This window comes from Mixophyes fleayi, chromosome 2 (genome assembly GCF_038048845.1).
Source record: "Mixophyes fleayi isolate aMixFle1 chromosome 2, aMixFle1.hap1, whole genome shotgun sequence".
NCBI classification, from domain to species: Eukaryota; Metazoa; Chordata; class Amphibia; order Anura; family Limnodynastidae; genus Mixophyes; species Mixophyes fleayi.
This window is the reverse complement of record NC_134403.1, coordinates 33,386,555-33,402,238: the sequence shown is the minus strand read 5'-3', so window position 1 is coordinate 33,402,238 and position 15,684 is coordinate 33,386,555. Positions and strand designations below refer to the sequence as shown.

At 38.5% G+C, this 15,684-nt stretch overlaps 1 protein-coding gene across 1 annotated transcript in view; it reads right to left on the bottom strand.

Annotated features, from left to right (window-relative positions):
• CNTN5 (contactin 5) overlaps positions 1–15,684 on the bottom strand; it is a 1,124,282-nt gene that overhangs the window by 238,293 nt on the left and 870,305 nt on the right. The window contains exons 11-12 of the mRNA XM_075198772.1: positions 7,828–8,009; positions 990–1,126 (exon numbers count right to left, since the gene is read on the bottom strand). Of these exons, the coding sequence (XP_075054873.1) occupies positions 990–1,126; positions 7,828–8,009 (319 nt within the window). The remainder of the gene's footprint in view (positions 1–989; positions 1,127–7,827; positions 8,010–15,684) is intronic.

Sequence of the window (15,684 nt, the reverse complement as noted above, 5' to 3'; positions counted from 1 at the left end):
AACGATCACTCATTAAGATCCCTGATGATTGTGGATACCATGGTACTCTACTCTGAGCACTCGGACGGGATGGCCACATAAATGGTCTAGTTTGAAATTTTTAAGCTGCATTCATCAAAGGTTTAAGCACCTTACATTGCATTCAATCTTCATTTGCTGCTCATCTGGGACACCCCTAGTTTTGAAGTAGGTGGAGATAGAATAACCCCGTAACCAATCAGATCATCAGAATATGACAGCAACAGAGAGTGAGCAGATATTGTGGGAGGCAGTGTCCTGTCACTCATGTGATTATGTTAATACGAACAGGGCTGCATGTGACAAGGGCAGCATCATAATATGAGGAGGAGAATGGATTATAGCAGGAAGTCACAGGTTTGGATTAAGGAAGGAGCAGGGTCTCCAACAGAACATACATACTAGGAACCTGAGGCTTGTGTCAAACTGATACTGGGAAATTGTGAGGTCAAGTACACCTAAATCTGAAACAAAGTTTATAAATCCAACTTGCTTTGGTATGTGAGTGTAGAGTGAGTGTGGCAATATTGTCTTCCCAGTAAATCAAATTAACTATAAAAAATTTTTACCATGTGCAAAGGAAACCCAATTTGCAATTATAACTCCTATAGTATTTATAAATATTTGCTAGATACACTCTCTAGTAGAGTATATCTAGGCCTTATCTCTACAGCTGCAATTCCATGTTCAGGCATTTACAGTTTACAGCGCAGGCCCAATAACTGAGTAATTGATTGTCAGCTCTCCATGCTAGTCAGTTAAATTTCAAAAGCATGGTTATTAGTGACGCCCCCTCAGAGATATAATTTAAAATAGGATAGTGGGTTATATGTACAAAATACATTTGAGTCTGTTTACATATAACCAAAACAAAGGGGATTATAACATATATTTTTTTTCAGAACTACATTTTAATGACAATAACCTAGCAAAAATAGTGAACTTCCTTAATGAATTAAGCGTCACATTACCTGGGGTAACAAGGGCTGGCCGTTCTTCAGCCAGCGGTATATCGGCCGCGGCTTTCCGGATGCTTTACACTCCCATTGGAGCTGGTCTCCACTGTCTAACTGTGTGTCATTAATCTTCTCAATCCACTGCGGCTGGGCTGGTGAAAAAATAAGTACATTTCCGTTTTAATGAAGTGTAAAAGAGAAACAGTTGAACAGCTATTAAACAGCGACAAAAGCAGAAAATTATACGGTGTCGTGTCGTGGATCCAAAAATAAATTGTGGGATATATGCCGGAGGTGCTCGATAGTGGAGCGCATTTAACAGTGGAAACAGCGCTGTAACCCATAGCAACCAATCACATTGCAAGCTTCATTTTTCTAGCACAATTAAGGAATTAAAAGCAAATGTCTGAGATGTCCATAAAACAATCATAATTAGATGCACTTGTCTTGGCACAGATTCATTGTAATCTAAAACATAAATAAATATATAACAATTAGGACTTAATCTACAGCCTGTGGGACTGATGTAATTATGTGGGGTAGAGTGATGAATTAAATCTAATGTCTGATTGGTTTCTAGGCACGGTTTTATGAAATAAGCCCTTATGTTTTGCAACCCAATATTCAAATATTTTCTGTAAGCAATACAAACCTGTGCTGGGGTTTATACAGTGTCTGTTTATAGGCATGTCTGTCTATCCAGCAGCCAGTACATCCTGACACGGGGACTGGTGCAGAGTTGTCCCAAAACAGGAGTAAATTACTCTTAAAAAAAGAGCACAGGGTATTTACACCCATATTCAGAGCCTCACACATCTCGCGCTGCGTCTAACTCCACCTCAGCAGCAGATGAGTCCGATTTATGACACGTCATAATCATCACGTGTATTTGCTCCAGTCCTGTAGCAAGTGCAAAAAACGTGCTGCCTAACATGCTTGCCTAACATGCGCATATATGTGTCTGAAGGTCGACATTGGTCTCATTAACTGTACTCACTGCTTCCATCCCACCAATCCCGGGACAGGTGGGCATAAACGCCAGAATCACGTTTTCACTTAAGATACGCTACGCTGCCTGACGTACATCCCACTCTGCATCAGTCACATTATCCATTACAAATGCCAACACTGACACCCCTTACCATGCTGATGATGAGTTATGTTACTATCAAAATGAGTAAAATTAGTAGTAGCTATAGGTTTAATATTTCTAATGACAGACAGATCTAAGCTAAGAACGGACCTTTCTATCAATCTCACCCTACATTATTCTTGGTGTAATATTTTATTACTGTATAAAGCAGTAACTTCACCACTTCACTCTACTTTGAGCAGTTACAGTGGCGATGCAGGTAAATGTCATACTGCCCATACTGCCCTCGGAATGTCCAGGAGACTCCTGAATTCCAGGCAGGATTCCGGGGAGAGCAGGCTGTTCTCCCACATACTATTCACTTCCTAGTGAAGTGGGTAGGATGGGAGCCTCCATGGCGCGATTTTCGGTGAATCGCATCATTTTCCTGCAGGGGGGCATCGTCATTGTGTCGCGACGGCCAAAATGATGCCATTCACCGTGTTCCTCCCGCCTCCCTACTCACACATCACCTTCCCTCCGGGAAAGAGTAAAAAGTTGGTAAGCATGGGAAAGCTTAGACAATTTATTAAACAATTTTATACCGTAAAATACATGATTCTACCTGCTGTCCGATACCCAGTTATCTGTGAGTTTCATTGTACAGGTGGGTGGCACAGATCAACAGGTTGGGTACATACTGTCGACAATGGAAATGTCAGCAGTTATCCAGTGGACATGAAAAGGTTGGCAGGCGACACTACCATGCTGCCAACAGAATGGAAGTGTCGCCATTTTCATGCCAACTGGATAACTGCCGACATTTCCATTGGCGGAAAATTGACCACATCCCCAGATCAACAGTTCAACTTGTAAAAATAAAAATGGAAATAATAAGGGTTTATTTTTTGGCCATTACCTTAACCCAGAAAAACACGGTTCAATTAAGACATTAACATTATGCCTATTTGGTAAGCACAGCTCTAACCTGTGGTTGAAGTGGGAATTTAGAGGTGCTGGTATGGAAATGTGAAGTGAATGGCCAGGGGCTTCTGGGGGGCACCTAGGCTTTTATAACACCATCTAATATACGGGACAAAACTGTTGTTTATAGTGAAGGTGGCATTATAAAGATACCTGGTGGTAAGCGGGGGTGGTGCCATGAAGTGGAGTGGTAATTATGTCCTGTTCCCTTCTCTAACACACTGTGTACTTTGATCTCTTAGGGTGCCTTGGGGAGGGGTTGTTTCACTAGGAAATGGAATGAACCAATCCCATTTATAGGGTTGGAGGTTCTGAGTGAACTGTGAGTTCTCTTGAAATGTCCCTATAAATAAATAATAGCCGCTGTCCGGAACCCTTTAGCACCAACCCCCTGTAATTACACACCAGGGTCAGATACTGAGCAGGGGTATTACCAGGGGTATCAGAATGTGTGTTCCCCTTCTCTACAGTTAATGGTACATTACAGGAAATGACTGTAAATAAAATAAACCTTGTATTTCTTCCATTTAGAAGAGCAGTGTCAGGAGTCTAAAGCTGTGTCTCTCCACCTATGGGGAGAACTAAAAGTCCCAGCATGACCTGTTCATTCCCCAAGGTACCTCTGATCGCTTCTGGTATGCTAGCTTCAACTGAATCTAATATAATGCTTTACTTTCCGGTCAGGGTCTCCTTGTGGGTGCCCATTAAGTACATTTTTTGTTTCGCACACAGCACTGACTGTTCCTCCCAAGAGCCGGCGTAAGTGGTCTGGGTATGGACTGGTGGCAGATGATGTGACATCACAGGGGGCGGGGACTATTGCTGGCATCTCCTATCAACAGGACCAGCAGCAGTGACTCTAGGAGAGCACCTCTAAGTCTTGTGAGAGATCCAGGACTATAATTTAAACACAGTCCTCCAGAGTAGCTGTACACCCATGAATGGATCCTGTGGGCACTGAGGGGAAAGACTGCAGGCTCGGACTGCTATCACACTATGGTTAGGTGCCCAGCCGTTGACTTTACAGGCATCTACTGAATGACTCCAGCAATTAGTGGAGGTATGTCATACCGGCACATAATGGCAGGTTCGACCGTTGCCCTTACCCTTGTAACATCAATGGGCTGAAATTACCAAGTTGACACACATGTAATGTGTGTGATTTTACACCACACGTATATAGCAATATTTATTAATTTGGGTATATTTATCAAACCTTCCAAAAAGGAATAGTGGAGATTGTGCCTCTAGCAGCCAATCAGATTCTAGCTATCATTCTCTAGAATGTAGTAGATAGCTGATAGCTAGAATGTGATTGGTTTCTATGGGCATTATTCCTTTTTAGAAGGTTTGATAAATCTACCCCATAGTTTCTTAGTACATATTGTGAGATCTTTTGTTACATTATTATTTGTAATATTATTATGTATAATTATATTATGCGTTATTAAAACCAATGCCTGTAACATATATGCAATGTGGATAGATGAACATTAGAATTAACTATGTAAAAGTTAGAAACTTAAAACTTAAAATGAAAATAGAATGGAATTTACTGTTTATGAGGCCATGGTGTCCTTCACCCACCTACCTGACCCTGTGTTACTTGCAGCCCATCACTCACCCCAGGTGCAATGCCATTCATTTATCAGGTTTGGTAATAAGGAGTCACATTCTCAGTCCCCTGCCAAGCCTGGCTTTTGTTTTATGTTCGCAGTCTCAGCTCTGCAGAAAGCTTTATTCCACAGAGCACAGTACTTCATGTAAAGGTCTCGTGCAGAGGGACGGGGCTGTGGCTTTAATATTTCCATTGGTATTTAAAGCTATTGCTAGTTAAAAATTCACACTTTCAAATGTTGCAAGCATTTAACAAAATGTATCAGTGACCCTGTCTTTTTTTGGAGACCTTTGTTTCCAAACTATGGTGCCCTTCACTGTAAAGTGGTACAGACAATCTTACTAAACAGCAATGCCAGCAGGTTTGTGAAAATAGAAAAAAAGAGAGAAAAGGAGAGATAGAGAGAGAGATAGATAGAGAGAAGAAGGGAGACGGAGAGAGAAAGAGAAAGAGAGACAGAGTAAGAGAGAGAGGGGGTGTGTGGGAGAGAGAAATAGAGAAGAGGGGAGGGATAGAGAAAATGGGAAGTAGAGAGAGAAAGAGAGAGAGGGAGGGAGAGAGAAAGGGAAAGAGAAAGAGGGAGATAGAGAGGGGGAGTAACAGAAAGAGAGAAAGAGAGAGAGAGGGAGGGAGGGAGAGAGTGAGAAAGAGTGGGAGCAAGAGAGAGAGAGGGAGAGAGAGTGTGTGAGAGAGATAGAGAAGGAGAGAGAGATAGAGAGAATGGGAGATAGAGAAAGAGAGGGAGAGATAAATAGAGAAGGAGAGAGAAAGAGGGAAGAGGAGAAAAAGGGAAGAAAAAGAGGGAGATAGAGAGAGGGGGAGTAACAGAAAGAGAGAGATAGAGAGAGAGCTGGAGAAAGAGAGAGAGGGGAAAAGAGAGAGGAAAAAGATAGAGAAAGTTATAATTTATTTAGTACATACTACAAAGTGATAGCTACAGTCTGATTGGTTGCTATAGGCAACATCTCCACTTTTTCAAACCCGCAGCTTAGTAAATATACCCCTGACAGTTAAAGAACAGTAAAGGGGGTAAATATATTAAAGTGTAGTTTGTGCAACTCGCCGATATCCGGCGACAAGTCCGGCTAAATTTAAAGTGGCAATGTGGTCAAAAGCAAAACTTGCCTTTAGTCACATTGCCGCTTTAAATTTAGCCGGCCATGTCGCCGAATATCGGCGAGTTGCACAAACCGCACTGTACTACATTTACCGCCAGGTCTGAATGAGCAGCAGATGCGACCAGTTGACCACAGACACTTACGTCCAATTAGCAAACAGGTCCAAAAACCTTTTATTGTTACAAACGCAATCGCTTTTACAAGTTCTTTGCTAGTTCGGGTGTTTGTCATCATCATCTGCTACTTACACCTGCCCCAAATTAAACACTGTTGCAGCTGCATCTGAGACAACGTCCCAGTCTGACTCCGTACGTAATTGCTCCAACACTTCCATACTGTACACTCCAGCACCTCTTCCCTCTCCCTCTTTGGCATAAGGAGTTGTAATCGCCAAAAAGCCACCGGTCTGAATAGCTGAAGTTGCACACGTCCAAAAAAAACCCGCAAAGCTTTGCTACACAAACGGATGTACGGCTGTGACTCAGCACATTACTGAGTACTGGACTGGAGGGCGCTTCTATCTCTTTTGAAATCTTTTTTATCATCTTCACTAGACAATTTGCAAAGGATGATGTGAGGAATGGAGTAACGCTCCAACCCTCATTTGTGTTCTAATTGTGATGTCTTTGTTTACAACTAATGTTCCCTTTTTTTATTTCGCTGGAACAGATTGCTCTACTTCCACAGACACAATGTTCTAATTCATTTTGTAAACGTGGTAAGGAAAAGTATCATCAAAATGTGTTAGACCTGAACTGCGCTATATATTTAATTAGCAGCAGCTGCAACAATTTTATTCCACTTATTATTCACTTGTACACTAGCACAGCATAAAATTATAATACGACCATTTTTGTTTCTTCTTCATAACGTGTTGGGAGTACCTTAGTTTTATCAATCAGTGTGTGTTACTTAACAAGGGCGTCACACATCAATAGTAATTATATGTGCACATTAGTGAATGGCTGGCACTCTCCCCTTCATGACCAGACCGATTTTTACATTTTGATTTCTTAGCCTAAATAAGAACATTTTCACATGTTTTAGTGAAATGCAGGGCTTCTGTTTGGAAGCATAATGGGATAAATATCTTTTGATTTCATGGGCTCTATGGGCCCGATTTAGAGTTGCACTTCATTGTATTTGCTTTAAGTAAAATGCGTCGCACATACAAATTGCATTTATATTTGCTTGAGGTAAAATATATCATGTATACAACTTGCATCCATATTTAGCGATGCATATAAGTGTATTTACTCAAGGTAAAATGTCTCATGCATATAACTTGCATCCATATTTAGAGTCGCACATAAGTGCATTTGTTTGAGGTAAAATGCGTCATGTTTATAACCTGCATCCATAATTAGTGTTGCTCATAAGTGTATTTGCTTAAGGTAAAATGCATCATGCATACAGATTGCATCCATATATAGAGTACAACATAAGTGTATTTACTCACGGTAAAATGTGTCATGCATACAAATTGCATCCATATTTCTAGTTGCACATAAGTGTATTTGCTCAAGGTAAAATGCATCATGCATACAACTTGCAACCATATTGAATGTTGCTCCTAAGTGTATTTGCTCAAGGTAAAATGCATCATGCATACAGATTGCATCCATATTTAGAGTCGCACATAAATGTATTTGTTTGAGGTAAAATGAGTCATGTTTATAACCTGCATCCATAATTAATGTTGCTCATAAGTGTATTTGCTTAAGGTAAAATGCGTCATGCATACAAATTGCATTCATATTTAGAGTGCAACATAAGTGTATTTGCACAAGGTAAAATGCGTCATGCAAACAACGTGCATCCATATTTAGAGTTGCACATATCTTGTGGCCCCTTGCACTTGGAGAGGTAGATCAGATGCATTAATATGTAAATGCAATACAATAAGGGCGGGCAGATGCAAGTTAGGCATGGAATGCGACTTAGTTTTCCGACTTTCAGATTTCTAGCTGAAACAAGAAGCAACTTTCTACATAGGACTAAAATGAGACTTTGCAATCCATCAGTATGATAACACCACCATTTCCTGTACGCTACACTTACTGTATACTTGTAGTTGCCCTCGGAAGGCGTTTTTCCCCCGGGAGTTCTCAGCTTTGCATTCATATGTTCCTGCATCTTCCAGTTGAACATTCGGAATCTCGAGAACTGCCTGTGATTTTCTTAGCCGCGCTTTACTTGGGATAAACCCGCTGACTTTCCTCCATGAAATGGTAGGGACAGGGCTGTGAAAAGAGAAAGTTGACAATAAAAAAAGTGTTAATATTCTCTATTCGTTGCATAGTTGGCTGTTAATTTAAGCATTTATATTTAAAAGCAGCAATAAAGTACGGCCACAATTAAGGCCGGCGTATTACTTGATATATTTCATATTCCCAGAGAGAAAGCTGAAATGGTAATGAGGGTTTAAGGCTTTTAGTGTTACTTTATCACAGTCTGATAGATAATGAATATTGTATAGGTAACTGATAAATTAAAGGTTTGCTTTCTCCTGTAGTCAGAGTTAACTAATGACCGTGGCATATTCTCTGTAAGGAAGGTAGGTCACTCACCATTCCAGGAACGACAGGCAATTTATTGGCATTTTAGTACTTTTAACTTGATTTCTGGTAACAAAGATGGGTTAGTTTTGTTTAGTTTAAGTTGATATTTATTTTGATAATGATTATATTGTTTTTTAGTATTTGTAGCATGTTTACTGCTTATCTAGAGGTTTTTGTTTTATTAAATCTCATCTATATTTGAATCATTAGCAAACATGGTTACCCTTACACATTTATAATACTGTAGACAGTAAGTTATATCTGTTTTTCTTATTACTGATAAATAATTCATAAATTAATTAATAAAATTGAGTGGCCTCAAAGTATTGCACCCCCAAATCTTAGTGATTTATGAGCGATTTATGGTTCATCAAATAATGTAGCCATTAAATGTATGCTCTTTTGCTTACACTTGGACATTATTCCAGACATAGTAGCAGAATAAAAGCAAAAAAACCCAAGAACTGTAAACTCATATCATCGTGATACGGAACACTAGAGGTTCCAGACCTGGAAGCCAGAGGACTACAGATACAATAAAATCCGGGACAGGCTGGTCTGGGGGCAGGGGGGCATCTGTCCCACAGGCCGGTCCCATAGTGGGCTACCTTGGGATGGGTTACTGGGACACCTGCATTTTTTTTCCCTTTAAAATAGGCTGCTGAGTCGAGTCTTGTACCCCCTGGGGTAAAATCTGCCAGCCCTCCCCTGAACGAAATGTCGCTGAAGTCCAGTAAAACAAAGTGATGTTGTCTCCAGATTTGACAGTTGCCTTCGTCATCCAATCAGGCGCTGCCGTTATTTCACTTCCCCTGACCCCAGATAGATAGACAGATAGAACGATATAGATAGACAGATAGAACGATATAGATAGACAGATAGAACGATATAGATAGAAAGATAGTACGTTATAGAGAGAAAGATAGAACGATATAGAGAGAAAGATAGAACGATATAGATAGAAAGATAGAACGATATAGAGAGAAAGATAGAACGATATAGACAGATAGAATGATATAGATAGAAAGATAGAACGATATAGATAGAAAGATAGAACGATATAGATAGAAAAATAGAACGATATAGATAGAAAGATAAAATGATATAGATAGACAGATAGAACAATATAGATAGACAGAACGATATAGATAGAAAGATAGCATGATATAGAGAGAAAGATAGAATGATATAGATAGACAGATAGAACGATATAGAGAGAAAGATAAAATGATATAGATAGACAGAACGATATAGATAAAAAGATAGAACGATAAAAATAGACAGATAGAATGATATAGATAGAAAGATAGAACGATATAGAGAGAAAGATAGAACGATATAGAGAGAAAAATAGAACGATATAGATAGACAGATAGAACGATATAGATAGAAAGATAGAACGATATAGAGAGAAAGATAGAACGATATAGATAGACAGATAGAACGATATAGATAGAAAGATAGAACGATATAGAGAGAAAGATAGAATGATATAGAAAGATAGAATGCTATAGAGAGAAAGATAGAACGATATAGAGAGAAAGATAGAATGATATAGAGAGAAAGATAGAACGATATAGAGAGAAAGATAGAACAATATAGACAGAATGATAAAGATAGACAGATAGAACGATATAGAAAGATAGAACGATATAGAGAGAAAGATAGAACGATATAGAAAGATAGAACGATATAGATAGACAGATAGAACGAAATAGAGAGAAAGATAGAATGATATAGATAGACAGAACAATATTGATAGAACGATATAGATAGAAAGATAGAACGATATAGAGAGAAAGATAGAACAATATAGAGAGAAAGATAGAACGATATAGAGAGAAAGATAGAATGATATAGAGAGAAAGATAGAACGATATAGATAGAAAGATAGAATGATATAGATAGACAGATAGAACAATATAGATAGACAGAACGATATAGATAGAAAGATAGCACAATATAGAGAGAAAGATAGAATGATATAGATAGACAGATAGAACGATATAGAGAGAAAGATAGAATGATATAGATAGAACGATATAGATAGAAAGATAGAACGATAAAAATAGACAGATAGAACGATATAGATAGACAGATAGAACGATATAGATAGAAAGATAGAACGATATAGAGAGAAAGATAGAACGATATAGAGAGAAAGATAGAACGATATAGATAGACAGATAGAACGATATAGAGAGAAAGATAGAATGATAAAGAAAGATAGAATGATATAGAGAGAAAGATAGAACGATATAGAGAGAAAGATAGAAAGATATTGAGAGAAAGATAGAACGATATAGAGAGAAAGATAGAACGATATAGACAGATAGAATGATAAATATAGACAGATAGAACGATATAGAAAGATAGAACGATATAGAGAGAAAGATAGAACGATATAGAGAGAAAGATAGAATGATATAGATAGACAGAACAATATTGATAGAACGATATAGATAGAAAGATAGAACGATATAGAGAGAAAGATAGAACGATATAGAGAGAAAGATAGAACGATATAGATAGACAGATAGAACGATATAGATAGAAAGATAGAACGATATAGAGAGAAAGATAGAACGATATAGAGAGAAAGATAGAACGATATAGAGAGAAAGATAGAACGATATAGAGAGAAAGATAGAACGATATAGAGAGAAAGATAGAACGATATAGAGAGAAAGATAGAATGATATAGAGAGAAAGATAGAACGATATAGATAGAAAGATAGAACTATATAGATAGATAGAACGATATATATAGAAAGATAGCACGATATAGAGAGAAAGATAGAATGATATAGATAGACAGAACGATATAGATAGAAAGATAGAACGATAAAAATAGACAGATAGAACGATATAGATAGACAGATAGAACGATATAGATAGAAAGATAGAACGATATAGATAGAAAGATAGAATGATATAGATAGACAGAACGATATAGATAGAAAGATAGAACGATAAAAATAGACAGATAGAACGATATAGATAGACAGATAGAACGATATAGATAGAAAGATAGAACGATATAGATAGAAAGATAGAACGATATAGAGAGAAAGATAGAACGATATAGATAGACAGATAGAACGATATAGAGAGAAAGATAGAATGATATAGAAAGATAGAATGATATAGAGAGAGAAAGATAGAACGATATAGAGAGAAAGATAGAACGATATAGACAGATAGAATGATAAAGATAGACAGATAGAACGATATAGAGAGAAAGATAGAATGATATAGAAAGATAGAACGATATAGAGAGAAAGATAGAATGATATAGAGAGAAAGATAGAACGATATAGAGAGAAAGATAGAACGATATAGACAGATAGAATGATAAAGATAGACAGATAGAACGATATAGAAAGATAGAACGATATAGAGAGAAAGATAGAACGATATAGAGAGAAAGATAGAACGATATAGAGAGAAAGATAGAACGATATAGAAAGATAGAACGATATAGATAGACAGATAGAACGATATAGAGAGAAAGATAGAATGATATAGATAGACAGAACAATATTGATAGAACGATATAGATAGAAAGATAGAACGATATAGAGAGAAAGATAGAACGATATAGAGAGAAAGATAGAACGATATAGATAGAAAGATAGAACGATATAGATAGACAGATAGAACGATATAGATAGAAAGATAGAACGATATAGAGAGAAAGATAGAACGATATAGTGAGAAAGATAGAATGATATAAAGAGAAAGATAGAACGATATAGAGAGAAAGATAGAATGATATAGATAGAAAGATAGAACGATATAGAGAGAAAGATAGAATGATATAGATAGAAAGATAGAATGATATAGATAGACAGATAGAACGATATAGATACACAGATAGAACGATATAGAGAGAAAGATAGAATGATATAGATAGACAGATAGAACGATATTCATAGATAGATAGATAGATAGATAGAACGATATGATAGAACGATATAGATAGATATAATGATATAGATAGATAGAACGATAGAAAGAGAGACAGACAGACAGACAGATAGATAGATAGATAGATATAGTGAGACCAATGCTGATGTGAATGTAATGCGGGGGGGATTCTGGGGTAGGGACCCTGATCAAACTGATACTTGGGGCTAAGCTACTTGCGTAAGCTGTATTTACTCTATTACAGCTTACGCAAGTAGCGTTGCGCATGCACAATGAGCTACGTTACTTGCGTAAGCTCTAGGTACAGTATTAGGTGATTCCCCCACTAGCGTGGGAAAATCACATTATACTGTAGTTTTAGCTTACGCAATGAACGTAAGGGAATTGCGATTCGGACCTCCTACTAGATAGGAGGTGTTTGCGGCGGTGAAAGTTTTTTTTTATTTTTCTGCAATCAAGTACACAGAGTCGGGATCTTACAAATATGGGCCCCTTCTGGCGGAAGTGTTCCTGCTTTTCTTCAATCGTTTTTGGAAGTACAAAATGGCTGGGACTGGGGCAAGCCGGCAAGATTGGAGGTATAAATATTAAGGGACTGGGGCAAGCCTGGAAGTTTGGATGAAGAAAGAAAACATCATTGGTGAGTATTTTTTTTTTTTTTTTTTTTTTATTAAATAGATGGGGTTAAAAGAGGGTGGTTAGTGTATTTATTGTGGGGTTTTTATTTTTAATAAATGTTTGTGGTTTTTATGAGGGAGTTGTTGTTTTGTAAACTTTTTTTTTTGTGGAACTACAGGTCCCAGCAAGCCAGGGATGTCAGGGCATGTTGGCACTTGTGGTTCTCCAAGTGTCAACATGCCCTGGCTGCCGTGGGTATGCTGGTGCTTGTAGTTATACAAGCAACAGCATGGCCACAGTTTTTAGGGCAACCTGGCTGGCTGGGACTTGCAGTTCCACAAAAAAATTGGTGTCAGTTAATTTTTTTTAACACTTTCTCGCCGTATTACCCTACTACCCACAGCCCAGGGGTAGTAGGAAGAGAACTAGTGCTATCAGCACTGGGCTGGTTCTTTCTGAGGGGGGGCCCGCTCGTTTTTTTCGGCGGACCTCACTCCCTAGGCAATCCAGCCCAGCGCTGAACAGCCTAGGGTTGGTTAGTCATTATGGCAAGGGGACCCCTGCCGCGCGTCCCCCTGCTATAGTGCCGCCAACCCTAGTGCTGGTAAAGTGAAAATCGGGGGAACCCCACGCAAAATTTTTCCCCGATTTTCACGGGACCAGCACTAGTCAGGCAGCACTAGGGTTAAGCATAAATGGCGGAGGGACCCCACGCTTTTTTTTTAAAAAAACTTTTATCTATTCTTTAACTTTTTAACACTGCCAGGGCAGTGTAACAGTGATGTGATGATACAACACGCTGCTATCAAGCAGCGTGTTGTATCTGGCGTGTTTAGAAGCAAACTCTCCTGAGTTTGCTAACTCGCAGCTTCATACATTGGAGACTTGTATAGCTGCAGTGGCAAACAGTGGTGAGTTTGATCTCTGGCGATTTTGCAAGTAGCGATTTTGACAGAAGCAGAACTCTGGCGATTTTGTATGAAAACTCAGCTTCATACATCGGCGAGTTTCAACTCTCCCGAGAAAATCGCTGGAGTTGCAAACTTGCACTTTGATACATTTACCTCCAGATGTTGATTTATACCCCATTCATACTGCACCAAAATCCTGGGTTTTTGCCGGGGCGAGCTCAAACGACCCAGGTCTTGGTGCAGTATGAATGGTACAAGTCAAAAATCCCGGGTCTTCAACCCGGGATTTATCGAGGGGTAATTCCGGGGTCGGACCCGGGTTGCCTGCACTATGAATTGCACAGAAAACAAGCTGATTGGTTGTCTGACCTGTAATGCTCACAATATTTACATTAACTGCATACATAAAACCAGGAAAAAAAAACTTGAGAGGAAAACTACAGTATGGACTGAAACAACTACTTCTATCATCCACACTATAAGAAACAAACGAAAGAGAAAGGTCGCACATACTTTACATAGGTGACTAAAGTAAAGTACGGAGCGGTGAGCAGTACAGAACGCAATTGGTGGAAACACTGAAGAAATGTCTGATTGTTTACAAATGATACAATGGAACAATAAGAATTAAAATATCTTATAAGATACACTCACACATCTTTATGGACAAAACAGCAGAAAAGCAGACTATTACAAAAAAAATAATGTTTTCAGCCAATGAAAACTGCTCTGGTGATGACTCCCACAAATTGCCAGGGCACAGACTTGTGCAGTATGAATGGGGTCAACCCGGGAAATTCCCGGGTCCGAGGTACAGTATGAATGGTGTTTCTGAGCTGGGACGCTCCGAGCGCTGCTTGAAAAACCCGGGATATTGCCGGGACGGCAGTATGAAAGCGGTATTACACATACATTTAAATTGCAAATTCCAGCACTATGGAAATAAGGAGAACTATAACACAACCTCCTACTCAACAAAATATGGCACAACTATAGTGCTACCTCCAAGCTGCTTAGTACCTATAAGATAGGATTCCACTAAATCCAAAAAGCATGTATAGATAGAAAAATTATATGTACACAAAAGCACTCAGGATTTTACACATAGAGATGAAGGGATGTCCTCACTCATTTTTATCACAGATGAACAAGGACCGTATAGGGAACAGAAATGCACAAATATAGTGTAATAAGTTCAATATAATCTGTGAACACACAGAAAAGATCCCAGAAAAGTCCCAAAATGTAATGGAGAGCTTCCTGATGATGAATAATAGAAGTGGGAATAGAAAACCTCCTCAGTGTTATATTTCACTCCACCATCTCCCTTATGTGCTGTATGCTTACAAGAAGATTTCCTCATCAATTGCACTTAATAGGTATCTTGTTTTGATCTCCAAAAGAAATCCTTAGATTTCTTGGAAATATCAGGGATATCATGGAAAAAAATAAGAGAGATTGTCTCTAGTACATTAACATTTTAATGTTTTACATAAATAAATAAAACAGCCACATCAAATGGAACGAATAACTCCTACCAGATGTCCCAAGTAAAAGTGATCGCTGAACCGGAAGTGATGTGTCATTCATGTTATTACACACTTACATCGAGGCTTGGCTGTTCAATGATGTTTACTTGCATATTTTAATTTTATTCCATTTTATGTAAAACATTAAAATGCGCTGTACTCATTCACATCAGTCCCTGCCCCATTGGAGCTTACAGTCTAAATTCCCTAACATACAACACAGTAGGGATGTGCACCGGCGACTTTTGAGGACTCGTGTTTTGTGTTTTGGATCCGGATTTTCGTTATTTTTGGGGTTCGGATTTGTCTCGCAAAACACTTGACGAAAGGTCTCGGTTCGGATTTAAGGTTTTGGATTCGGATTTTTTT